General features: G+C 40.5%; 2 protein-coding genes across 2 annotated transcripts; both read left to right on the plus strand.

The window, feature by feature from the left end:
• Window positions 1-9,185: 9,185 nt before the first annotated feature.
• On the plus strand, window positions 9,186-14,537 carry LOC100027670 (protocadherin gamma-A12). Its single transcript, XM_001377862.1, has 2 exons — window positions 9,186-11,603; window positions 14,415-14,537. Exons 1-2 carry the CDS (start codon window positions 9,186-9,188, stop codon window positions 14,535-14,537), a joined length of 2,541 nt encoding a protein of 846 aa, XP_001377899.1.
• Window positions 11,618-25,625, plus strand: LOC130458216 (protocadherin gamma-B7-like). Its single transcript, XM_056821731.1, has one exon. It carries the CDS (start codon window positions 14,629-14,631, stop codon window positions 17,062-17,064), a length of 2,436 nt encoding a protein of 811 aa, XP_056677709.1. The 5' UTR covers window positions 11,618-14,628; the 3' UTR covers window positions 17,065-25,625.
• The last annotated feature ends 1,850 nt before the right edge of the window (window positions 25,626-27,475 follow it).

The raw sequence follows: 27,475 nt of genomic DNA on the forward strand, positions 1-27,475 counted from the left end.
GATATCTTCTATTTCTTACACCATCACAGTAATCCCAAGAAAAAGAATAGTCATAGGAAAACTGTCTTCCACACAATATTAATCTCCAGCAGTGGTGGTTAAATGGCACCATAAAGTACAAGTGTGTGATATTATATATTTAATATGTATATTATATATAATTTAATATATTTAAGAAGAGCCTTATGTTTTTATACAGTCATTCCAAGACCTAAAACACTAAAAAGAGTTGGAAGATTTAAACTGATACTTATAAAAGAGAGGGAAATTAAAGTAAAATTGTTTCCTGCCTTATTAAATACAAGATGAAAAAGAACTCGATTTCCAAGGACACTCAGGAAAATCTGCCAAATAGTAAACACATTAGAGTTTAAATTAAGACTTACAAACATTCTATTGGAATCTAACATTTAATTATACTATAGAACTTTATCTCTCTTTGTCCCTCCGGCCTGCGAAAAGAAAATAATAACTTCCTACAGAATATAGTAAGGAGAAAATGGGGAACAATGCTATATAGCAAGAAGTAAAGTATATAACAAATGTTAGGTAGTTTTCCTTTTTTTCCCCAAAATGTGTGTGCGAATGCAGTAATTGGTTAGGACTCTGGGCGCCGCTGTTCACCAATCAGGAAGAAAACTGCGTAGAGAGATCCGGCAGGACTCACAACTCAAAGCACAAAGCCCCAGCATATCAGACCTACACAGTCTGGGCTGCATGGAGGCTCAGCCACCAGGTCCTCCAAGCTTTGGGTGCCGATAGCTTAAGATACAGAGGATACAAGAATTGATCTAGACACAGTCTGCATTACTGGAAAACTCGATAATTTCACAGCAAGAAAGCAATGGCTGCTTTTCAGAGGCACCGGGACTACGCAGGACGAATCCTCCTTTGTTTTCTCCTGGGGATGATTGGGGCCATTCAGATCCGCTACTCAGTGCCGGAGGAGATGGAGAAGGGCTCTTTCGTTGGCGACATCGCCAAGGACCTGGGGCTGCAGTCGGGGGAACTGTCGGAGCGCAGAGTCCGCATAGTCTCCAGAGGTAAGAAGCAACATTTCGCTTTGAATATCAGAAGCGGCAGCTTAGTCACCGCGGATAGAATAGACAGGGAGGAGCTCTGCGCTCAGAGGGCCCAGTGCCGGCTGAATTTCAATGTGCTGGTAGAGGATGAAGTAAAACTCTTTGCGGTAGAAGTGGAAATAACAGATATTAATGATAATGTTCCGAAATTCCAAGTAGAAAAAGTCGGAGTTAAAATCTCTGAAACCGCAGCTCCGGGAATGCGATTTCCTCTTCCGGAAGCATTTGATCCGGATGTGGGGATGAATTCCCTTCAGGGCTATAAACTGAGTCCCAATCACCACTTCTCTCTGCTTGTGCAAAGCCGAGCTGACGGGGCCAAGTACCCACAGTTGGTGCTAGAGCTGGCCCTGGACCGAGAGGAGGAGCCTGTTCACCACCTCATCCTCACGGCCTCGGATGGGGGAGACCCGGTGCGTTCTGGCTCAGCTCAAGTCCGCGTGGTGGTGCTCGATGTCAATGACAACCCACCGGTGTTTACTCAGTTGATATATAGCGTGAATGTTCCAGAGAACGTGCCTAAGGGGACACTGCTGATCACTGTGAACGCTTCTGATCCAGATGAGGGAATCAATGGGGAAGTGGCCTATTCATTCCGGAGACAAAATGAAAAAAATCTGCAAATATTCCAGGTTAACTCGAGAAGTGGGGAAATAACAACATTTGGAGAAATAGACTATGAGAAATCGAACTTCTACGAAATAGAAATACAAGCTGAGGATGGCGGTGCTTTTTTAGCAAGCGCTAAAGTGCTGGTTACGATCTTGGATTTAAATGACAATAGCCCGGAAGTGACTGTCACTTCTCTGTTTAGCCCAGTGACAGAAGAATCTCCCCCGGGGACTGTAATTGCTCTTTTAAATGTGCATGATCCAGACTCTGGGGAGAATGGCATAGTCACGTGTTCTATCTTGGAGTCTCTGCCTTTTAAACTAGACAAGTCAATTGGCAGTTATCTTCGTTTGGTGACAGATAGAGCTCTAGATAGAGAAAAGATTTCTGTGTACAATATCACTGTAACAGCTATAGACCAGGGATCCCCGCCCCTTTCCACAGACATTCACATCTCCCTGGAGGTGGCAGACATCAATGACAACCCTCCCATCTTTGGTCAGGCATTCTACACTGCCTACATCGAGGAGAATAATGTTAGAGGAGCTTCCATTTATTCTGTGACCGCCTGTGATCCTGACAGCGAAGAGAACTCTCGTGTCACCTACTCTATCGAGGAGGACATCTTCCAAGGGGCACCTCTATCCTCCTACATCTCCATTAATTCAGAGAATGGCATCCTCTATTCTCTTCAATCTCTTGATTATGAACAGTTCCGGGACTTGCAGCTACAAGTGACAGCACGGGACTCAGGGAATCCGCCTCTCAGCAGCAATGTGTCTCTGACTCTGTTCATCCTGGATCAAAACGACAATGTCCCAGAAATCTTGTATCCCACCTTCCCCACTGATGGCTCCACAGGAGTGGAGTTGGCTCCTCTCTCTGCAGAACCAGGCTACCTGGTCACCAAGGTGGTGGCTATAGATAAAGACTCTGGCCAGAATGCCTGGTTGTCCTACCATCTGCTCAAGGCTACAGAACCCGGGCTCTTCTCTGTGGGTCTGCACACTGGAGAAATCAGGACTGCCAGAGCTTTCATGAACAAAGATGCTCTCAAACAGAGTCTAGTGGTGGTGGTTTCTGACAAAGGGGAACTGCCTCTGTCTTCCACAATCAGTGTCACAGTGGCAGTGGCTGACAGCATCCCTGAAATCCTCTCAGATCTTAACAGCCAAGAAGCCTCCTCCCATCTCGAAGACTCTAGCCTCACACTTTACCTCATCATAGCTGTAGCTTCAGTTTCCTGCTTGTTTTTTGCCTTCATCATTGTCTTGCTGGCACTCAAGATATGGAGGTGGCGGACCTCCCAGCTCTTAGGTTCAAGTAGTAACCATTTAGGGGTTGTCCCTGCCTCTCAATTCTTGGGCATCGATGGGGTTCAAGCTTTTCTCCAGACTTATTCCCATGAGGTTTCTCTCACCACTGACTCTAGGAAGAGCCATTTGATATTTCCCCAACCTAACTATGCTGATATCCTCTTAAGTCAGCACAGCTGTGAGAAAACAGAGCCACTCTTAGTATCAGAAGATTCGAAGTGCTCCACTCATGATCCTCCTTTGGTTCCCGTGAGTTTGTGTCCTTGTCTATTCTACTATTATTTGGGTTATTTGGTTGGGTTTGGATTCTAGTGTGTGGTTTAATAAAAATTCAGTAAGGTTTCCCCAACTCCTATTTAGCTTTTATTGAAACTGCTGTGTTATTTAAATGGAATATGTCATTATCTACCTCATCCATTTGGTTTTGTGCTCCATATAATAATTATTTATGCATCTAAGCACATCTAAGTTTTACCTCTTATCCTAGTGAAAACAATAGTTTATTCCATTAATTATCAAAATTTATTAAAAAGCCAAGTTAATGAGGCCAGAGTCAACAACTGAATCCTCCAAAATGATACTACTGATGAAAAAGTTCATTGAGCAGGGGCAGGTAGGTAGCACAGTAAATAGAGACCCAGACCTGGAGTTAGGAGGACCTGCATTCAAATCTGGATTCAGATACTTCCTATGATCCTGGGCAATCCACTTAACCCCACTTGGCCTCACCCTTGTCACTTTTCTGTTTTAGAATGGATACCAAGACAAAATGTAAGGATTTTTTCCTTAAGTTCATTGAGCAAAATACATAGTCCTTAATAATAATTTTTAAAATACAACTCCTGTCTATGACCAAAACGTATTTGGTAATCTTCCTATGGGGGGAGGGGGAAACTAGTTTGAAAAAGTTGTATATTCATGAATCATATAAAAAAGGATGGTCTAGATTCTTTTGTTTTTATTCAATTCAATTTCACGTCAATTTATACTTTGACTTTCCTTCTGAGACTTTTTAACAATCTTAATTTTGCAATGAATGTCAATGATCCAACATAGATGCTTCATCTGAGGTAAAGGTGTCTCTGGGACTTAGAAGACTACTCCAGGAAAACACAAACTTTGGAAGATCATATAAAGAAAAAAAATTAAAGTATAGGCTACTGACAAATACTCCTTCTGTAATCCATGAAACTACTCTAACTAAATTTGGAGAGACAAATCAACAGGGGATTAACTTTTTTGGCAAATTTCAAAAGCTCTTTTAAGTGATAAAGTGGTTTCAATTCTGACCACTTAATGAGAACTTCAGCAGGTTTGAAGCCATGTAACCTTGAAGCACTGAAATACTGAGACAAGAACTCTTGCTTTCTTTTTCTTGGTTGGTACTCATTCAACAAGAGTTCAAGATAGTCCTAGAGGAACATTTTGGAAGGGAATGCTTCTTCTTGTCCCTCCAATTCATTTCCCTAAACTTTAAGCCAAGGAAGGAAACAGGTCTTAGAACACTGAGCTTAGGTAATCAATCATCTTCCAGGAATAGCCGATCAAAATATTAAGTTCACCCACGACTGATTCCCTTTAAAAAAAAAAAAGACTAATCTGGCTCTGAGCTGGGAAAAGAAAAGATCTATTCAAGTAATTTATCCTCTTCCCCCTTCCCCAACTAGTTCTTTTATTTTAATTTGAATTAATTTATTTAGTCAATTTAGAACATTATTCCTTGGTCACAATAATCGCAATATTTCCCTCCCTCCCCTCCACCCACCCTTCCCGCAGCCGAAGCAATTTCATTGGGTATTACTTGTGTCCTTGATCAGAACCTATTTCCATGCTGTTGATGTTTGCACTAGGATGTGCATTTAGAGTCTACATCCCCAACCATATCCCCTCGACCCATTTATTCAAGCACCAATTCATTCTTTTAAATGGCCCTGGGAAATTTGAAAATCAGCATGAAGGGACTGATAATACTGGCAAAGAACTGATTCGTGGTGATAATTTTGGTGATTTCATTTGGTTGATTTGTTCTCTTACTCAACATTTGTTACCGTCCAGCTTTAAAGTAAATGAGGGTTCTATTGCGCCGGAAAACGAGTTGCAGAAAAATGGCCTTCTTTTGCAGAAGTTTGAATTTTGAAAGGATTTGGATAAAAGCATAAATAAGAGATTTGTGGTGTAGTATTATTACTTCTCGGGACTTATAAGGAAATCGTAGAGAATAGGCTTTGAAATATCTTTTGAAGCTGTCACTAAGAGAAACGAGCTAAAGTTCAAATTACTTGGCTATCATAGGCGGGGTCTTTCCAAAAGCCTATACAAATTTTTGAGCTAGGAAGATAGATTCTAGAAATCCTCGTAGCCTTGCAGTTCCTAATAAAACCTTGGAGCGCCGCTGTTGGCCAGGACGGAGAGACAGCTAAGCCATATCCTGTAACTTCCTGTAAAGAAATTTCCTGCATAGGCATTAGGCTGGCAGCAGAGAGGAGACCCAGCGCACACTTACCTTAGTCTCCTTGCTGCGCAGATCTAGACCCCAAAATAAGGGGCGTTAGAGCCGCGAAGCGGAGACACTGTTTGATTTTCCTTCCCCTTTAAACTACGGTTTCTCGGTATTGCTGAGGGCCGCTGTACGAAGGTCAAAGAATGCGGCGCCACTCCCAAGAGCCAGGAATAACAATAAGGAGGCAAGTACTGTTTCCCTTCTTGACTTCTTTGTTCTGCTGTGTGCTTTCCGAGCAGATCCGCTACTCCATTCCAGAGGAAATGGAGAAAGGGTCAGTGGTGGGGAATCTTGCCAAAGATCTGGGGCTCAATATCCGGGTCTTACCGACCCGGAAAATGCGGGTTGCTGGAGAGAAGAAATACTTTTCTGTGAATACAGACAATGGGGATCTGCTGCTCAGTGACAGAATAGATCGAGAGCACCTATGCAGGAAAAGTCAGGCCTGTGAATTACAGTTGGAAATAGTGGTGGAAAATCCCTTAAATATCTTCCACGTAGTTGTGATGATTCAGGATATTAACGATCACGAGCCGCGATTCAGTCGAAATGAATTAAGTTTAGAAATCAGTGAGTCTATATTACCAGGCACTAGATTAATTCTTGAATCAGCTGACGACCCAGATGTTGGACTCAATTCTTTGCAATTTTATCAGATAAATTCGAACCCTTATTTTTCTCTGAGAGTGAAAGATAATCCCGATGGCAGTAAGTATCCAGAAATGGTGGTGGAGAAATCCCTAGACCGAGAAATCCAGAGTTCCCATCACTTAATCTTGACCGCAGTTGATGGGGGTGATCCCATCCGAAGTGGCACCGCTCAGATCAGGATCAGAGTCACTGATGCTAATGACAATCCTCCTGTCTTCAGTCAAGATGTCTACCGAGCAAGCGTGTCAGAGAATTTGCCCCCTGGATCCTCCGTACTGCAAGTGACAGCCACGGATAAGGACGAGGGGGTTAATGCAAAGATCACCTTCTCCTTCACAAGCATCGCCAAAGATGCCTCACACAAGTTTAGACTGGATCCTACCACTGGAGAAATCATTATTAAGGAGACTCTAGACTTTGAAGAAACAAAGGTATACACCATGGATGTAAAAGCCAAGGATGCTGGCTCGCTGGTTGCACAATGCAAAGTTGTTTTAGAAGTTAGGGATGAAAATGACAATGTTCCCGAAATAACATTAACGTCTCTGTCTAATCCTATCCCTGAGGACACAGTGTCTGGAACAGTAATTGCTTTGATTAAAACAGATGATAGAGATACTGGAGAAAATGGAGAGATTGTGTGTGATATAGAAGGAACTGTTCCCTTTAAAATAGAATCCTCTTCCAGGAATTACTACAAGTTATTGACAAATGGGGCACTGGATCGGGAGCAGACCTTGGACTATAACATTACTGTGACAGCCACAGACAAGGGGAATCCTGCTTTGTCCACCAGCAGAATCATTTCCCTCTACATTGCAGACATCAATGACAATCCCCCCACTTTCCTCCAAGCATCCTATGTCGTTTATGTACCTGAGAACAATCCCTCTGGAGCCTCCATAGCCCAAATCTCAGCCACTGACCCAGACCTAGAAAAAAACGGCCAGGTGTCCTACTCCATCCTTAGGAGCAACTTGCCCCTCCTGCCACTATCCTCCTCTGTGTTACTTAACAGTAGCAGTGGGGACTTATTTGCTCAGCGTTCCTTCGACTATGAGCAAGTTCGTACCTTTGAGCTGATTGTACAGGCCCAGGATGCAGGTTCTCCCTCCCTCTGCACCAATGTCACTTTGCAAGTGTTTATCTTGGATGGAAATGACAATGCACCAAACATCCTCTACCCTCCACTGGACTCGGACAGCTCAGCCCTCTTCGACCTGATCCCTCGATTAGCTGAGCCTGGCCATCTGGTCACCAAGGTGGTAGCAGTAGACGAAGATTCTGGACACAATGCCTGGCTGACCTACCGGGTGCTGCAGAGCACAGACCCCGGGCTCTTCAACCTGGGGCTGTGCACTGGGGAGGTTAGAACTTCGAGGGCTTTGACTGACCGAGATGCAGCCAGGCACCAGATAGTGGTCTCTGTGCAGGACAGAGGCCAACCTCCTCTCTCTGCCACCGTGGCTCTGCACTTGGTCTTTGCAGACAGCCTACAGGAGGTGGTGCCTGAGATGATGGAGGAGCGAGCAGCTACTTCCAGTCCCCAAGATGAACTACAGTTTTACTTGGTTGTGGCTCTGGCCCTAATATCTGTGCTGTTTCTCCTGACAGTGGCTATGACCATCACTCTGCACCTTCGGAGATCCTTCGATCCAAAAGTATGGAGCTGTTTCTGGGGGGATCTTCGCTCTAAATCTGAACTCAGTGTCCCCCCAAACTACAGTGAAGGGACTTTGCCTTATTTCTATAATCTGTGTGTAGCATCAAACCCAGGACATACAGAATTTAATTACCTGAAATCAACTGACCAGTGTCCTCTAGAACTTTTCAACACAGATATTGCTTCCATATTATTTAAGAATAACGTAAATGGTGGCGTCAATTGTCATTCCAACACTCTTGGACAGGTAGGGTTCTACTAAATATGTTATCAAATATTGAACCTCACTAATATCTTTTTACCTAAAACCATATTTAGATCATTATAGCTATATATTTGATCAAAAATGCTTTATTTTTGGTTGGATTATATAGTTGTATGCCTATGGTATAATAATATAATTCCTTCCTTAGTCTACATATGTAAATAACAACTTTCGCTCCCATTAGCATTGTTTAACACATCTATCAACTTGAATCTTTAATTATATGTGGTAATGTTATATCTACTATGGCTTCTGATGGATTTTTATCAACAGAATTGGAGGTAATCTTTTCAATGTTGTTTAGAATATTTCTTATAATTTTCTTGCCCTTAAGAATGATAAAATTGCTACTTCCTTTATTAAAGTTATTTTATTATATACTCATTTTAAAATGAGAACTCAATATATTCTGGTTCTTATAGAGTCCACTTTGACATTTTGGACTAATCAGATGAAATTTTTAAGGTTATACACAACAAATTATATGGGGAATGTTTTCTTTAAAATAAAAGGATAAAACAGATGCTGAAATTTTTTGGAGATGAGAAATCACTCCTATAGAATACATTTTAAACACAATTAAGTTACTTCATTGATTTTTTTTCTATTCCCTAGTAATGAAATCCCAGTATTCCAAGGGTGTAATGGGAAAAGGTAATTGTAATTTAAAGCTACAAGGAACATTTATGTTCGCATAACTAACCGAAAACTGCATACCATCACTGTTACCTTCTCTTAATGAAATGCATGTAAAACAAAAACAAGAAAATCACATACATTATGAATATTTTGGTCATCTACTAAGTTTACCTAAAAGGATGCAATAATTGGTTAAGGCTCTGGGCGCCGCTGTTCACCAATTCGGAAGAGAAAAGCCTTATGAGATCCCGCCTGCATGTCTTTTCTCGCACAATACAAAGAACCCAAAACAGAAATGTTCATTGCTGATTTTCACAGAGACCCATATCAAGAGCCTCAGAGCCTTTCGGACTCCTCCAGTGAATGTCAATAATCCCGACGTCGTGAGGAAACAAGAATCAATCCAGAGATAACCTGAAAAATAGGAAATCCAAACCATTCAGCTGGGGATGCAGTGATGACCTCTCCGCAGAAGCTTTGGCACTACAGAGGGCGAATCCTGCTTTGCTTTCTCCTGGGATCACTGTGGGAAACCGGGGCCGTGCAGATCCATTACTCTATTCCCGAGGAGATGGAGAAGGGCTCTTTCGTGGGTGACATCGCCAAGGACCTGGGACTAGAGCCCCACAAGTTATCAGAGCGAGGAGCCCGCATAGTTTCCGGAGGTAAGCAGCATTTCGCTCTCAATGTTAAAAGCGGCAGCTTAATCACCGCCGAGAGAATAGATAGAGAGAAAATTTGTCTTGGAATTTCCAGTTGTCTTTTAAATGTGGAGATTTTAATGGAAGACAAAGTAAAAATTTATGGCTTAGAAATAGAAGTGATGGACATTAATGATAACGCTCCACGCTTCCGGACAGATGAAGTGGAAATTAAAATTAATGAAAATGCCGCTCCGGGTATACGTTTTGGGCTTCCCAGCGCGAGGGATCCAGACAGAGGAGTAAATTCCCTCCAGAGCTATCAGCTAAGTCAGAACAAGCACTTTTCTCTGAATGTGCTAAGTGGGATAGATGGGGCCAAGTACCCGGAATTGGTGTTGGAACGGGCCCTGGACCGGGAAGAAGAATCTGTTCACCAGCTCATCCTCAAGGCCTTGGATGGAGGAGATCCAGGCCTGTCTGGAACTGCTCGAATTCGAGTGTTAGTCCTAGACGCGAACGACAACGCCCCAGTATTTACTCAGTCCATGTACAGCGTGAGTGTTCGAGAAAATGTGCCCAAGGGGACATTGCTGCTAGCAGTGAACGCTACGGATTCGGATGAGGGAATCAACGGGGAAGTAACCTATTCTTTTCGGAACATAGACGACAAAGCTTCAGAGATTTTCCAGCTAAATTCTCGGACAGGGAAACTAATACTTGGAGAACCACTGGATTATGAGGAATCGAAAATCTATGAAATGGAAATTCAAGGAGAGGATGGTGGTGGTCTTCTGACTAGTGCAAAGGTACTGGTCAGGGTACTAGACGTGAACGATAATCCTCCGGAGGTGATGGTCACTTCTTTCTCCAGTTCAATCCCTGAAAACTCACCTCCAGGAACTGTGATTGCCCTTTTAAAGGTACATGACCGAGACTCTGGGAATAACGGTCACATTACGTGTTCCATTCCTGGTCATTTGCCTTTTAAATTAGAAAAATCCTATGCAAATTATTACAGTTTAGTGACTGACAGAATCCTTGATCGGGAACAGGCATCCATGTACAATGTCACAGTTACAGCCATAGACCAAGGAACCCCATTGTTGTCTGCAAACACTCACATCTCCCTACAAGTAGAAGACATCAACGACAACCCTCCCCACTTCAGTCAGACGTCCTATTCTGCCTACATACCTGAAAATAATCCAAGAGGCTCTTCCATTTATTCAGTGATTGCTAGTGACTCCGACACAGAAGAGAACTCCCGAATCACTTACTCCATTTCGGACTATATTTTCTATGGGGCCTCTCTATCCTCCTACATCTCTATTAACTCTGAGACTGGCGTCCTCTATGCACTGCGCTCTTTTGATTACGAACAATTTCGGGATTTGCAGCTTCAAGTAACTGCCAAGGACTGGGGCGATCCACCTCTCTGCAGCAATGTGTCTTTGACTCTGTTCATACTGGATCAGAATGATAATGCTCCAGAAATCCTGTACCCCACTTTCCCCACTGATGGCTCCACAGGAGTGGAGTTGGCTCCTCGTTCTGCAGAGCCAGGCTACCTGGTGACCAAGGTGGTGGTAGTGGATGCAGACTCTGGTCAGAATGCCTGGCTATCCTATCATCTGCTGAAGGCAACAGATCCAGGGCTTTTCTCAGTGGATCTACACACAGGTGAGATCAGGACAACTCGAGCCTTCCATGACAAAGACTCCTTGAAGCAAATTCTAACGGTGGCAGTCACTGACAATGGGGAACCTCCTTTATCTGCAACAGTCAGTGTCACAGTGGCTGTGGCTGACAGCATCCCCGAAATTCTCTCAGATCTCAGCAATACCGAGACTCCAGCGGACCTGGAAGATGCAAGTCTCACGCTTTATCTTGTCATTGCAATGGCGGTGGTGTCTTCTCTGTTCTTTGTTTTCATCATTGCCTTATTGGTGATCAAGTTAAGGTCCTGGAGAAATTCGCAGCTGTTACAGTCCTCCAGTGGCCCATTGAGGAACATCCCATCTTCCCAGCTCATGGATCTCAATGGGGTTCAGGCTTTTCTCCAGACTTATTCCCATGAGGTTTCTCTCACCATGGATTCTAGGAAAAGCCAATTGCTTTTCCCCCAGCCCAATTATGCTGATACTTTAATTAGTCAGCAGAGTTGTGAGAAAAAGGAGCCCTTAATACCAGAGGAGTCAAGGTTTTCTGCCAGAGATCCTGCTCTCATTTCTGTGAGTTTCTTTCACCTAATTAATAATTATCGTATTTCCTCATTATCTATTATGTTTGTTTTTCACTTTCTACAAAGATGATGGAATAATTAATTTATTAATTTTAAATTTATTTTTATCTGGTGATTGCTAAGTTGCTAAAATATGGCACTCCTTTATTTGTCACTCAACTAATGGCTTAATGCACTATCTATTATTCTACTCTGAATGACACTCTTAGTATTTTACTTCCTGACATAATTAAACTGTTATATTTGTGTAAACAATTGATTCTTTCTGATTGGTTAGAACACTGCTGGTTCAAAAACTTCATTGTCTTAGTCTGAAAATTGTCATAGAAAATTCTAGATTTTGATATTTTAGCTATCACCTGCTCTCTCCTGGACTCAGGGCAAACTCATCTTCTTCTAACTCAGTCTTTCTTCTGGGCAAGGAATCTTAGAATCTAAGTCCTTAGGTTTTTATTTAGCATATTCCATCATCCAAGTGAAATTCATTCTCCTTTTATGGTACATCTGGCCTCTCCAAGTAGTTTGTTTTTCAGAAGAGAGGGTTGATACAATAGTCTATGCACTCTAGAGTAAAACTTTAATTTAGTAAAAACACAATGTATATCTTACTAAGGATTAAACTGTAGATTCTTTATCAAATAATGGGTTTTAAGATAATCTGTTTAAAACCAGAGATCTTATAGAACTAGGCTATAATTGAAGAATTTCATCAGGGAGCTTCTTTTTTCCATATATTTTTATTTATTTCATTAAATGTTTCTCAGTTATATGCAAAAATTTTTAACATTCGTTTTAATTTTTTTTATTTCCAAATTCTCTTCTTCTCTTTCTTTCCCCACCTCTTGGGAAGGCAAATAAGATAATATCCATTTTACATGTGAAGTCATGCAAAAAAAAATTTCTATATAAGCCATGTTGCAAAAGAAAACAAAGAAAGAAAGAACATTTTAAAAGTATGCTTCATTCTGCACTCAGAGTTCACCAATTCTCTTTCTGGAAATAGCATTTTTCTTCACAGGTAGTTAGGAAGTCTTGGATCATTGTCTTGATCAGAGTAGATAAGTCTTTCCCCATTGATCATTGTTACAATATTGCTGCTAATGTGTACAATGTTCTCCTGGTTTTCCTCATAAAAAAAAAAGAGAGAGCAGAACATGGAGGGTGCCAGTCTCAGAATCAATTAGAGATGTAGGAGGAGAAAGATGCCCCATATATTTTTATAAATTTGGTTTGATTTCCCCTGTATTTGAGGAATGAGCCCTTTATCAAAGAAATTTGCTGTAAAAATTTCCCCCAATTTTGACTGCATTGGTTTTCCTTGTGCAAAACCTTTTTAATTTCATGTAACCACATTTAATTCATGTTACTTCCTATAAACCTCTCTATCTCATTTGGTCATAAACTCTCCCCTTATCCATACATCTGACAGGTATGTTTTTCCATGCTTTCCTAATTTACTTATGATATCACCTTTTATAAAAACAGAGCTTCTTAAGTTCTACCCATTTCTGTAATCTTCCAATTGTGCTTTGAAATTAATGATAATACCTGGTAAACATAGTATCCTTCCCTGGAGTTTCCTAAGGATTCTAATTTCATAATTCAGATTCTGAATGATGAATTTGTAGGAGTTTTAAATGTTCGATTCTTTTTATGATTAATTCTTTCTCAATACAAATTCAAGCACATCCCTGAAGAAACACTTCAGAATCATGATTCTGCTTACTGTCCTGTTTCCAAAACAATTCTCCTAACCCAAAACATAGGAATGAAAATGGGTTGTCTAAAGGGTTTAAATGGAGGTAAATAGCTTTTCAACAAATAAGGAAGTGTTGGGTGTCTTCTAGGGTTTTAAGGAAAGAATCATGATCATTAAAGCTAAACTGAAACAAAAATGTCCTTTAAAGTGAACAGGAATCATTTGGTTTTTTTTTTTAGCCCTTATTTTCCATCTTAGTACCAACACTGTATATTGGGTCCAAGGCAGAAGAGCTGTAAGAGATAGGGAATGGGGGTTAAGTGATTTGCCCAGGGTCACAAGCTTTTATGTTCCTTTTAAAAATAGTGTTGTTAATGGCAGGTTTTAAAACCAGCAATTCTTTCCACTGGATTATCATTGGTGAGAATGATGTTCATCATAATCAGTTAGACTCTCCCCCCCCCATTATTGTGCGAATCTGAAGACAGATTCTAATCCATCTGAACATGATTTTAATGCGCCTTTTAAAACAATTGTTATAGATAATTTCAACTCAAAAGATTTCTCAACAAATTAATAAAATTATATCTGCATTATAAGAAAATTGTAGCTCTTCATGGTTTTTCAAAAATTTTATTTCACATTACTAGCTGTCACGAAAGGAAACTATACCCACCCATGTCTTGTCTCTCTCTGTCTGTTTCTGTGTGTGTGTGTCTGTCTCTTCCCTCCCCCTTCCAAACTGTCTTTGAAGTCATTACCGCACTGGCATTGTAAATGGGTAGACCAATACGACATTTCATGTATTTTCCTGTTCCTAAAATTTGTAAAGTTGTCCGCCTTTGAAACAGCACTAGATTTGTAAACCATAAAAGTCATAATATGACAACTTGCAGAGTAATCCCTGCACATACAAAACAATGAATTCAAACCCATTGAACTTTTATAAATGGAGGCTCTCACGTGGAGAAAAATTATCATGCTCTTGAGTTGCAAAGATTGGTTTTAGGAAGCGAAATAATGTTGCAATTTGGGAATGAACCTCTGGGCGCCGCTGCTGGCCAGTACGGAATTAGAGCTGAAACGCGATTGTTCCTGCAGCTTCCTGAGAGTGATTTCCTGTACCGTCATAAGATACAGCAGAGAGAAGAGCAGCACAGACTCAGTCGCGTTCGCTGCGCCATAGACCCTTCCCTGAGAAATACTCACTTCAGAGGAATATAGCTGGGGTCCAGACTCATATTTCTGAAGGATTGTAGCAGTGATATAAACAGCTGTTTGGTAGGGCTGGAAAGACAGCGAAAAGGAAGCAAGAATGGCCAGGAACTCGGCAGAGAGAAGGCAGCCCCCTAAGCTGCAAGTATTCTGTGCCTTTTGGGCATCTTTGTTCTTCCGGGCGCTTTCCGAGCACATCACCTACTCCATCCCTGAGGAGGTGGCGAAAGGATCGGTGGTGGGGAATCTCGCCAAGGATCTAGAGCTGGAGGTCCGGGACTTGCCGGCTCGGAAGCTGCAGGTGAGTGCAGAGAGGGAATACTTTAGCGTGAGCAAGAGCGGAGAATTATTGGTCAGCGACAGAATAGACCGGGAGGAAATATGTAAGGAAAGACCAGTATGTGAACTACAGTTGGAAGCTGTGGTTGAAAATCCCTTAAATATTTTTCACGTAACTGTGGCGATTGAGGATATTAATGATCATGCTCCACAATTCAGTCAGAATGAAATAAATTTAGAAATTATTGAGTCCACTTTGCCAGGTGCGAGATGGATTCTTGAATCAGCCAATGATCCCGATATAACCATCTATTCACTCAACAATTACTATTTAAGTATTGACCAGTATTTCTCATTGGTGGAAAGAGAAAATCCCGATGGTGGAAAATACCCAGAATTAGTATTGGAGAAACCTCTCGATCGAGAAATGCAAAGTTCTCATTATTTGGTCCTAACAGCTATAGATGGGGGAGATCCTCCTCGCAGTGGCACCACTCAAATCAAGATAAATGTTACCGATGCTAATGATAATCCCCCAGTCTTCAGTCTGGGCCTCTATAGAGTTAATATACGGGAGAATTTACCCCCGGGCTCCTCCATACTTTGCCTGACTGCCACTGATAAAGATGAAGGAGTAAATGCGGAAATCACTTTCTCCTTTACCAGCATCACTCAGAATGCCAGACAGATGTTCTCCCTGGATCCAAGCACAGGTGAAATCAGAACCAAAGGTTCCCTGGATTTTGAGGACACACAAAAATTTACAATGAATATAGAGGCTAAGGATGGAGGAGGTCTTTCTACACAGTGTAAAGTTGTCATAGACATACAAGACGAGAATGACAACGTACCTGAAATAATATTAACATCTCTAGTCAGTTCTGTTCTGGAAGACTCCGAACCTGGCACAGTGATTGCCCTCTTCAAAACCCGTGACATAGATTCTGGGAGCAATGGAGAAATATCATGTTATGTGCAATCAAATTCCATCCCTTTCAGAATAGAGTCCTCTTCCAAGAATTACTACAAGCTATTGACAGACGGGGCCCTGGATCGTGAGCAGACGCCAGAGTATAATATCACATTGACTGCCACAGACAAGGGAAACCCTCCTTTGTACACCAGTAAAACCCTCACTTTACATATCGCTGACATCAATGACAATGCTCCCATTTTCCTCCAACCATACTACGTTGCTTACATTCCTGAGAACAACCCCTCTGGGGCGTCAGTCACCCGGGTCTCAGCTTATGACCCGGATCTGGACGAGAATGGCCGAGTGTCTTACTTCATCATCAGTAGTGACCTGGACTCGCTTCCACTGTCCTCCTACGTGTCAGTCAATAGTCATAGTGGAGACATCTTTGCCCAGTGCTCCTTGGATTATGAACAAGTCCGAACTTTCAAGATGACTCTACAGGCCCGGGATTCTGGATCCCCCTCCTTCTGTGCCAATGTGTCGGTTCAAGTGTTCATCATGGACCGCAACGACAACGCCCCGAACATCCTGTACCCGGCCCTGGGGCCTGACAGATCGGCCCTCTTCGACATGGTTCCTCGCTCGGCAGAGCCAGGATACTTGGTCAGCAAAGTGGTGGCAGTGGATGCAGACTCTGGACACAACGCCTGGTTGGCCTACCGCGTGCTGCAGGCCACGGATCCAGGGCTCTTCAGCCTGGGGCTGCGCACAGGCGAGATCAGGACTGCGAGGGCTTTGACTGATCGAGATGCAGCCCGGCACCGCCTTCTGGTCTCAGTGCAGGATGGAGGCCAGCCCCCTCTGTCGGCCACTGTGGCTCTGCATCTAGTCTTTGCAGACAGTCTGCAGGAGGCGTTGCCTGAGATGAAGGAGGAGCGTTCATCCACTTCAGAATTCCAATCTGAGATACAATTTTATTTGGTAATAGCTTTGGCACTAATCTCGTTTCTGTTTCTCATCACAGTGACATTGGCCATTACCCTGCGCCTTCGGAGATCCTCCAGTCCTAAAGGATGGGGCTGTTCCCAAGTTGCTCTTTGCTCTAAGTCTAGGCCCAAAGTCCCCCCAAACTACAGTGCAGGAACTTTGCCTTATTCCTACAATTTGTGTGTGTCCTCACACCAAGGAAATACAGAATTTGATTATTTGAAATCAATTGATCAGTGTCCTCCAGTTCTTGATGTTTTCAACACAGATGTCTCTTCCATGCTAACCAAGAGTAATTTAAATGATGACATCAGTTCTCAGAGGAATACCCTTGCGCAGGTGGGTTCTTGACTTTATAATATTTATTGTATGAAATCTCATCAGTGCCCTCTCAAGTTATACTTATAACTTCATCACTCTTTACCGCTAAGATTTCTGTGGTTTTAGTTGTCTAATAAATTCTGTACTAACAAGATAATAATTCCAAAACCTCAATAAGGTCATATAAATATGAGGTAATGTAGATAAATGACTTTTTATGTGATCCTGTAGGACAAATAGTGGTTACTACCTGTTCCCCACCCCTTTTCCTCCTGCATCTTAACAAATGTGTGCAAATGGTATTTCCAATGTTATTTTTCTAAAGTATATCCATCTTCAGTAGTAGGTCTAAAGATCATTTGGTTACCGTCCTATCATGTCTCTGCTCATAAGTATTATCTTTGTATTTTTAATTCTTCTGCTTGTGGATATTTTGTATTAGTCTTAAGATGAAAAATCATAACATTTCTGAAACTAAGAGACCTGTAGCCACATTTTGAATCAATTGATTCAATTTTAAGAAAAGAAATATTAACACTCAGCATTATTTCTTTTCTTAAGTTGTGGGAGGGGCTTGATTTTCAGATATCAGATATGTCAATGGGGAAAATATATATGAAAAGAGACGAAATTATTTTAAGTTCCCAGCAGTGAAATCTCAAGATCCCGTGTTTATTTTGAATGAAAGAAACCTATGGTGGAATTATAAATCCTGAGATAAGATTCACATAGGAATAAGTGGAATATAGGTTGTGATCATTTAAGATATAGGGATTGTGATCATTGTCAGAGAGAAACATCAGAGAACACCTGAATAAGACCTATAAATGCTTATCAAAGCACACAAGGGAACTTTATAGAACCTTCATCTGCAAGAAATCTATCCAGTTTTCCTAAAGGGTGCAGTAATTGGTTAGGACTCTGAGCGCCGCTGTTCACCAATCAGGAAGAAAAATGTTGTGAGCGAGATCCTGCCGGAACTTGGTCACGCCTACAGAGGAAAACGCTGGCTCGTTTGATACGCAAGCTAGGGGTTATTCCCAATTTAACGGAGAAACTCTCTGAACCTGCGATTTGGCCTGCGAATGAGAATAGCCTAGAGTACAAAGAAACTTAGACAAACCTAGCCTAGTTACTTGGGAACCTACAATTTCGCTGTAGGACGACAATGGCCCAAACTGTTCAGAGGCGCAGGGATTGTTGGTGCGGAATCTTCCTTTGTTTTCTTTTGGTGCTGCTGAGGGAGACCCGAGCCGAGCAGATTCGGTACTCCGTGCAGGAGGAAATGCAAAAAGGTTCTTTTGTAGGAGATGTGGCCAAGGACCTGGGGCTGGATCCTCGGGCGCTTTCCGAGAGTGGAGCCCGCACCATCTCCAAAGGTAAGAAACATTTTTCTCTAAATGTCAGAAGCGGCAGCTTAGTGACCGCGGACAGAATAGATAGGGAGGAACTTTGCCCCGGGACCCTAAAGTGCCTTTTAAATGTCGAGATTCTAATGGATGACAAAGTAAACATTTATGGAGTCGAAGTAGAAGTGATGGACATAAATGACCATGCTCCCCGCTTCCGGGTTGACGAAGTGGAAATAAAAATCAGCGAGAATGCAGCAGTGGGAACAAGTTTTCCACTTCCAAATGCCAGGGATCCAGATTTGGGAATTAATTCCCTCCAGAACTACCAACTGAGCCCAAACCATCACTTCTCTCTGCACGTGCAAAACAGAGCCGATGGGGCCAAGAATCCGGAGTTGGTGCTGGAGCGGGTCCTAGACCGGGAAAAGGAAAATGTCCACTACCTCACCCTCACAGCCTGGGATGGAGGAGATCCTATCCGATCAGGAACAGCCCGAGTTCGCGTGACAGTTCTTGATATAAACGACAACCCGCCAGTTTTCTCTCAGTCGGAATACAGTGTGAGTGTTCCTGAGAACGTGCCCAAAGGGACACTGCTGCTCACAGTCAACGCCAGCGATCCAGATGAGGGAGTTAATGGGGAAGTGACATATTCAATAAGGTACTCCGAAGACGAAGCTTCAGAGATTTTCCATTTGGATTCTTGCACCGCGCAGCTCTTTATTCAAGAAACCCTAGATTTTGAGGAGTCTGCAGTCTATGAAATGGAAATTCAAGGTCAGGACGGTGGTGGTCTCTTAGCCAGAACAAAAATAAAGGTTACAGTTCTGGATGTGAATGATAACACCCCAGAAGTCATTGTCGCTTCTTTAACCAGCTCAATCCCAGAACATTCGCCTAGTGGAACCGTGATTGCCCTTTTAAATGTGCATGATCGAGACTCTGGGGACAACGGTCAAGTCCTATGCTCCATCCCTGAACATCTACCCTTTAAATTAGAAAAATCTTATGCAAATTATTATCGTCTGATGACAGTCAGAGACCTAGATCGGGAGCAGGTCTCTGAGTACAATGTCACAGTGACAGCCACCGATGGAGGGACTCCACCTTTAACGACAAGTACCCAGATTTCCCTGCACGTGGCAGACAGCAATGACAACCCGCCCAACTTCCGCCAAGCATCCTACTCGGCCTACGTCCCTGAAAACAACCCTAGAGCTGCTTCCATTTATTCAATGACAGCTAGTGATCTGGACAGTGGAGAAAATGCCCACATCACTTACTCTATTGAGGAAGAGACTATCCATGGTACTCCTCTCTCTTCCTATGTCTCCATTAACTCTGAGACAGGTGTCCTCTATGCTCTGCGCTCCTTCGATTATGAACAGTTCCGGGACATGCAGCTCCGAGTGATTGCCCGGGACTCTGGGAATCCTCCTCTAAGTAGCAATGTGTCTCTGACTCTGTTTATCCTGGATCAGAACGACAATGCCCCAGAAATCCTGTACCCCACCCTCCCCACTGATGGCTCCACAGGAGTGGAGTTGGCTCCTCGTTCTGCAGAGCCAGGCTACCTAGTGACCAAGGTGGTGGCGGTGGATGGAGACTCTGGCAAGAACGCCTGGCTATCCTATCGCTTGCTGAAGGCGACAGAGCCTGGGCTCTTCTCAGTGGGTCTGCATACAGGTGAGATAAGGACAACTCGAGCCTTCCATGACAAAGACTCCCTCAAGCAGAGTCTAGTGGTGGCAGTCACTGACAATGGGGAACCCCGTTTATCTGCCACAGTCAGTGTAACAGTGGCTGTAGCTGACAACATCCCGGAGATCCTCTCAGACCTTAGCAGCCTGAAGGACCCTGAGGACCAACAGGACTCAAGCCTCACACTCTACTTGGTCATTTCTGTGGCTGCTGTATCCTGCCTTTTCTTTGTATTCATTATAGTCTTATTGGCACTCAGGCTTCACAAGTGGAGGATTTCCAAAGTGTTGGAATCATGCAATGGACATTTTGCAGGAGTCCCTGCTTCACAATTTGGGGGCATTGATGGAGTTAGAACCTACCTTAAGACTTATTCCCATGAGGTTTCTCTCACCATGGACTCTCAAAAGAGTCAGATGCTCTTTCCTCAGCCCAACTATGCAGATACTTTAATTAGTCAAGAGAGTTGTGAGAAAAGAGACTCTCTGCTAGTACCGAATTGTATGCCTGGTACAGTTTTAGTACATAATGATCAAATCTGTGTCCAGGTGAGTTTCTGTTCTTTTTTTTTCCCTTCCTTCCTTTCTCTTTTTTCCTCCTTGATTAAGTAGTCTGGTAATATGCAAAGGTAATTTTTTTTTCATTAATATGCCTGTCAATATTTTAAAGTGTTCATTGGAACCATATACTTTTATTACCTAGTGCCTCAATTTAAGGGTAGTTGGATAGTTTTTTTTTCACTTATTTTTCTTTACTTGTAACTAAACCTTTGAATCTCTAGAAAATACATGTAGCAATATACTGTTTTTTCATTCCTGATATAATTTTATCTTGATTGGCTATAACCTTATAACCTATTTCCAACTGAACATCATCAACAGACTTTTTAAAAATTATGTACTTCTTAGCATGCCCAAAATGGACAAGAATATGTGCTGGCAATTGAACAAATTATTCATCTCTTATATTATATACTTTATCACTCTGGATAGTGTATCTTTCTGACCAATATAATGAATATTTAACACAACACATAAATAAGATTGTATAGTCTGACTGGAATCAATAGACGTTCTTGTGCAAAATAATTTTCTTTCTGTCTCAAAGCTTTTGTCTGCATCATTAAGAACAATTAAATTGACTGGCAATTAATTACTTGACTTTTCCATTATATTGACTCTGGGAATGGATGATGAGGGGTGTTGTATAGACTGTCAGAGTGTTCTAAGTTTCTGCGTTTCATTTCAATAATACGAAGTCAAGAACTTGAATATAGTATCTCAGTTGACTTCTATTGATTCTTTTCTTATGTTTATAAATAGTCTTGGTATTTTGTGTATTTGTTGTTGAAATACTAACATCATATGGAATGTTTTCCGGAATGCAATTTGAAGTTTTAGCCCCTCATAAATGGCAATTAATAACCAGTGGATAGAGGAAGATGTGGTTTCAAGTTCTATCTCTGACACACATGGACTGACCAATTTTGGCCAAGTCATCTAACTTTTCAGTGTTCTAGGCAGCTCTATAAGACACTTAAGTTGCAGAGGAGGTTCCAGCCTAGTATTGGTAGGATGAGCTTCCTCAATTTGGAAATTCTCTATATCAATGACATCACAGGTCTGGTTTAACCTTAATAATCGTTAAACACTTCAAACTGACTTAGATATTGCTTACAGGAATTCTTTATTGTAGAAATCATGTGATGGCTCCATATTGCTCCAGGGAAATTTTTTTTGAACAATTAAATGAAATCTGTTATTAATTGGGTTTTCAGCTTATATAGTCATTTGTTCCTACTATTTCTCACTCCTAAGGCTGTTTCTGACATCCCTACTGAGAAAATCTAATTCTTTTCAGATCAAAGGAATAATCTATATAGAATCTTATATAATATATATAATAAATAGAACATATTTAGAAAATTTTAATCATTTATTTTGTCCAATTTTACCCAATCTATGTCTATATTTTCCCAGAGATTTTCTTCAGAGATTCAGTGTAATAGAGGGCTTTCTCTAAGTGTTTTGTTGTTGTTGTTGTTTTAATTTTCTGCATACCAGTTTGTCCCTCAGATTGTTCATCTCTTAGCTCTCACTCTCATTATATATCCAACTATACATTTTCTGAATGGTATCCCTTATGCCACATTTTTTAAAAGAATCCATCTTTCCTCTTTTTTTGTTTTTATTTTTTATTGTCATGGAAAATATTTCCATATTGGTCATTGTTGTAAGAATAAAGTCACACATAACCCAAACCCCAAAATAAAACCAAAAATACACTGATGTGAAAGACGACTCCAACAGTTCTTTCTCTGGAGTTGGATAGTATTCCCACTCTTAAGTCTTTCAGGATTGTCATTGCACTGCTGAAAGCAACTGAATTTTCAGATAATCATCATCCAGTATTGCTGTTATTATGTACAATGTTCTCCCAGTTCTGCTTATTTTGCTCTGCATTAATTCCCATAGATCTTTCCAGCTCTTTCTGAAATCATTTTGCTTATAATTTCTTATAGCACAATAGTATTCCATTGCCAACATGTACCACAATTTGTTCAGGCATTCTCTAATTGATGGACATGCCATTAATTTCCAATTATTTGCCACCACAAATAGAGTAGCTATAAATATTTTTGTACAAGTGGATTCTTTCCCCTTTTTTATTATCTCTTTAGGATACAGACCCTGCTTTACACCACATTTTGCATATTGGAAATGAAGTAAATGTTGCTTTTGTCAACTCACAACCATCAAACCTCTCTTCATTTGCCTTTGGGTTATCCACCATTTAGATTTTTCCTCCCAGAGCATATGATGTTCTAAGATTCTAAGATATTAGAGTTGGGTTTTTTTTGGGGGGGGGGGTACTAGAGTGTACTAAGTGTACTAGAGTATGGCTAGATTATTAAAAGGACTTCTTGATTTCCTAAATGCAATTCAACTTTCTCTCTTCCAACTCATTGTGCCTCTGGAGTGGATGATAATGATGTTCTGTCTCAAGGACCATCCAACTGTTTATCATAATCTGGGGGAGGGGTAGGTAGGCATTTTCTACCCATTTGTTTCTGTATTGTTAAACCAATCTCTTTGTAGTAATCATAGATTTTCATCAAGGATGCTCTCTGGTGTCCTGGTGCTTGATGTAACCTACACAATATCATTTACAAATAGGGATATCTATAGAGAATCTGTCTTCCTCTTGAACTTTATGCAAGATGTCTTCCATGATCATGCAAACACCTTTATTAAGTATATTTCTTCTTGTAGTATGTGTCTGTTGGTACTTATATTCAAAATATCTTTTTAAACACATACTTTATACAATGATTACTTTTATCAAGAAACTTTAGCATGCATGTGAAATATACCTCGTTGAAAGAGAAATTTAAATATTGAATTGTTTTGCTCTTGGTTTATAAGAACAAAATTTACACACATAGACACAATGAGATCTTGTATTCTGTGAACCATTAATTTATTTATGTGCTTGTTAAAATATGCTCTGATACAGATAATATTGTGATCCTCCCTTTTCACATATCATGTTTCCATCATGGAGACCTTTCCTACATGTATAAATCATATTCATAAAGATTTTATGAACATAGGAAAGTAAAAAATATGGATTAGTGATTATTGTTATTCAGAGATTTTTTCCAGTTCTTTTTTATATCTTTCCTTCTCTGAGATATCTTGTAAAATGATAACTTCCCCAAATTGTTCAGGATTTTGTCATTTCCTCTACAAAAAAGTTATAAAAATGATGAAAAATCTAGGCCATTTTCTTCCTCTCCATGGTCACTTCATCTATGAAAGTCCTTGAAGTGATGTAGTTTAGATGGAATCCAAGCCAAATTTTGATAGATTCATTTTCATCTTCACTAATTTTAATTATATGGCATCTTCTCTTAACCTCCTCCAATGCATTTCCTAGACTCTAATCATTGTTCATCTTTGCTTTCCTCTCCATTGAGCTTTACAATTCAATTTATATTTTAAATTCTTGTTGCCCTTTGAGATGATGGCTCTTTATTTGACAAAGAGATCAAGTGGGTCCTGGCTAATGTAGTTCTGGTATTCTTTTGGACTATGATGGAGACTATTCCATATCAATTGCATTTTGCAGAAGAAAGTAATGATTTCTTTGTTTCTTTTCTTATTTCCATAGAAGGTGGGGTCCATAAATTGATAGTTGTAATATGTTGAGTTGAAGTTGTTAGAATTGTTAGTCATTTTCACATCATTATGCTTTCTTTTAATATAATGTTGGTTTTTGTTTTCAATAACTAGTCAGTGATTTGATTGCACATAGATATTTCTGTAATACATTTGTAAACTTTTTATTTACCTTCTGTAAATATATAGTCAATTTCATTTTTAATGTTAATCAGTGTTTAACATTTTCAGTGTCTTCTTTCTCTCTTTCTGAAGAAAATATTAATGATTCATGGGAATAAGACTTCTCAATGGCCTTCGAGCCTTTGATCTTTCATTTTATTAACATAAATTGAATTTTCAGACACATTTCTACCATCCTTTCCACTGACCACCATTGTATTAAATTCCTCGAATGTGAAAATATACATTGGTCTATAGTAGAGGAACTGGAAAGTCTTCATAGAACTTCTCTGAGTCTTCATTCTTGGGAACAGATGTTGGTACTTAAACTATAATTATCTTCATGGTGTCTTTTTTGTTTATGTTTATCAGGAACACTATGAGAGGATTAGAAAAATTATGTTTCTGACTTTCTTTGGACTCAAGAAGAAACCTACTTTTCAAACTCTTTTATTTGCTTTTCCAAGAGGTCACAACTTAATTTTTTTCCATTTAATTGCAACTTAATGTGAGGTTTTGGTTCAATTTATAGCGAGATTATCAATGGTTTGGTTCAGTTTTTATAGTAAACTCTTTGGTCAGTGGACAAAGAGTCCACATTTAAAGTATTAACAATCAAGTTAGTGGTCATGAATAACACAAAAGCTATAATTTTTCACATTCTCTGTCCCTATTTCTACCACTTCATTACAAGTACTGTAAAGACAGAAAGAAGCTTGAAATCTCTATGTGGTTTTAAAAAATCTAACTGGGGTCTAGGAAGCCATAATGAAGAAAAGTATATAATTATCTAGTGCATTCAAAAATTGAGCCAATCCCAATGAATAAACATTTAAATCAATATCATCTTCTGTTCTGGTTCTACTCTTTCTGTTGATGAGTTACAGGTTAGAATTCCTTCCCTCAGAAGGAAGAAGGGAGACAATTTGGTCTATATAACTTGGGAAAACTCATGTGGAAATTTATTAAAATTAAAAAAATTTAATCACATGACAAATAAAAAAGAATTCCTTCCCTTAATCCTGAAATTGCTTCACCTTACATTTTACTTCACTTGCTTTAGACTTAGATAAAAGTCAATAAAGAAAAGAAATGAATCCTATATTAAAGAGAAGTATAAATAAAACTAAAAGAAATCACTAAGCAGGATGTGTAGCAATGTGGAGTTGAAGACAACACCAATAAAAAGAGAAAAGTTACATATATATTATTTATAGAGGAGGAAAGGAAGAGAGGGTTTGATGAAGGAAGAACAAAATCTACATATAATACTTGAGAGAAAAATGTAAAGAAATTTTGTTTGCTATTGAATGGAATTAAAGATTTTTTTTGGCTAAAAAAAGGACTTGTATCTGAGACATTATGTAATTGAAGGCATTTGCTGTGATCTCAGGAAACAGAAAATAGGAAAACTATTATTATGTACTATATGAATAGAAGTGAGAATCGAAGATTCTGGAAAACATGAAATATGGATCTGATTGAAATAGAAGGTATATGCAAATGTGGGGTGGATTTAAAGGCTACATTTAGGTGCTTGTAGTAAAATATAAGAAAATAAACCTTTGAAATCCTGAGTAAAAATGATTTCTTTAAACAAGTAGAGAAATGATTCATTTACGTTTTCTATAACTTCCTAGTAACATGCCAAATATATGATAATAATATAATATTCTTTCAGTATGTGGGAAATATATGGAATCTCTTTTTTTAAAAAGATTTTTAAATAAACAAAATAGGAGATGTCTTTCAATTAACAATGATACACTCCTTCCCCATTGCCATTTACTCTATTCGTTATGGAAGTCACTGTTTACTTATTTTAACAACTGAAAAACTGACAGTCAAAAAACCACCAACTCCATAGTGACAAAGTTTGAAGATCTCGCATCTAGGCAATGGACCCTATCCTATTGTTGATCAAGTTTTTGGAAGAGAATTTCTTCTTGCAGTTCACTAGATTGGACTCTGAGCGCCGCTGTTGGACAATACCGAATGAGAAAGAACTTGGAGCCGAAGATTCATTGGCTTTTAGTGCAGGGTAATTTCCTGTGCAACCCCACAGCTCACATCCTACAGGACACCCGGCACATATTTAGGCTTGCTGCTCCACTGATCCTGTCCCCAATATCCCAGATTCATCAAAAACCAAGATTAGGGGAACTGCATACTCTTCCTGGGGGACTCTTAAGGATCGAGGGAGATTTACAAGGCGAATTCTCGGAATCGAGATTTAGCGGTGGCACAAAGAGCCGAAGGTATGGGAAGGAAACCAGTACTCAAGGCTCAGGTCCTGAGATGGCAAGTTCTATATCCTTTTTTCGCCTCTTTGTTCTGCCGGACGCTTTCTGAGCACATCCGCTACTCCATTCCTGAGGAAATGGAGAAAGGGTCGGTGGTGGGGAATCTCGCCAAGGATCTGGGGCTGAATGTGTGGGATTTGCCGGCTCGGAAGCTGCGAGTTAATGGACAGAAGCAGCATTTTACCGTAAGCACTCAAAGCGGGGAATTACTTGTTAGTGACAGAATAGACAGGGAGCACTTGTGCGGAAAGAAGCCTGTGTGTGCCCTGACGTTAGAAACTGTAGCTGAAAATCCCTTAAATGTTTTTCATGTAATCATGGAGATACAAGATATTAATGACAATCCACCTCATTTTCCTCAAAATGGCATAAATTTACAAATCAGTGAATTATCCCTGAAGGGTTCCCGGTTCGGACTGGGATCTGCTGTAGATCCAGATGTGGGTGTCAATTCCTTGCAAAGTTACCAACTTAGCTCTAATGAGCATTTCTCCCTGGTGGTAAAAGAGAGCCCAGACGGAAGGAAATACCCTGAATTAGTAATGGAGAAACCTCTGGACCGGGAAAAGCAAAGTTCTCATCACTTGGTTCTAATGGCTTTGGATGGTGGTGACCCAGTATTAAGCGGCACCGCTCAGATCAGGATCAATGTCACTGACGCGAATGATAATCCTCCAGTCTTCAGCCAAGACTTCTACAGAGTTAGTCTTCGAGAGAACCTGCCCCCTGGCTCCTCAGTGCT

The sequence above is a fragment of the Monodelphis domestica genome, chromosome 1 (assembly GCF_027887165.1).
Source record: "Monodelphis domestica isolate mMonDom1 chromosome 1, mMonDom1.pri, whole genome shotgun sequence".
Lineage (NCBI taxonomy): Eukaryota > Metazoa > Chordata > Mammalia > Didelphimorphia > Didelphidae > Monodelphis > Monodelphis domestica.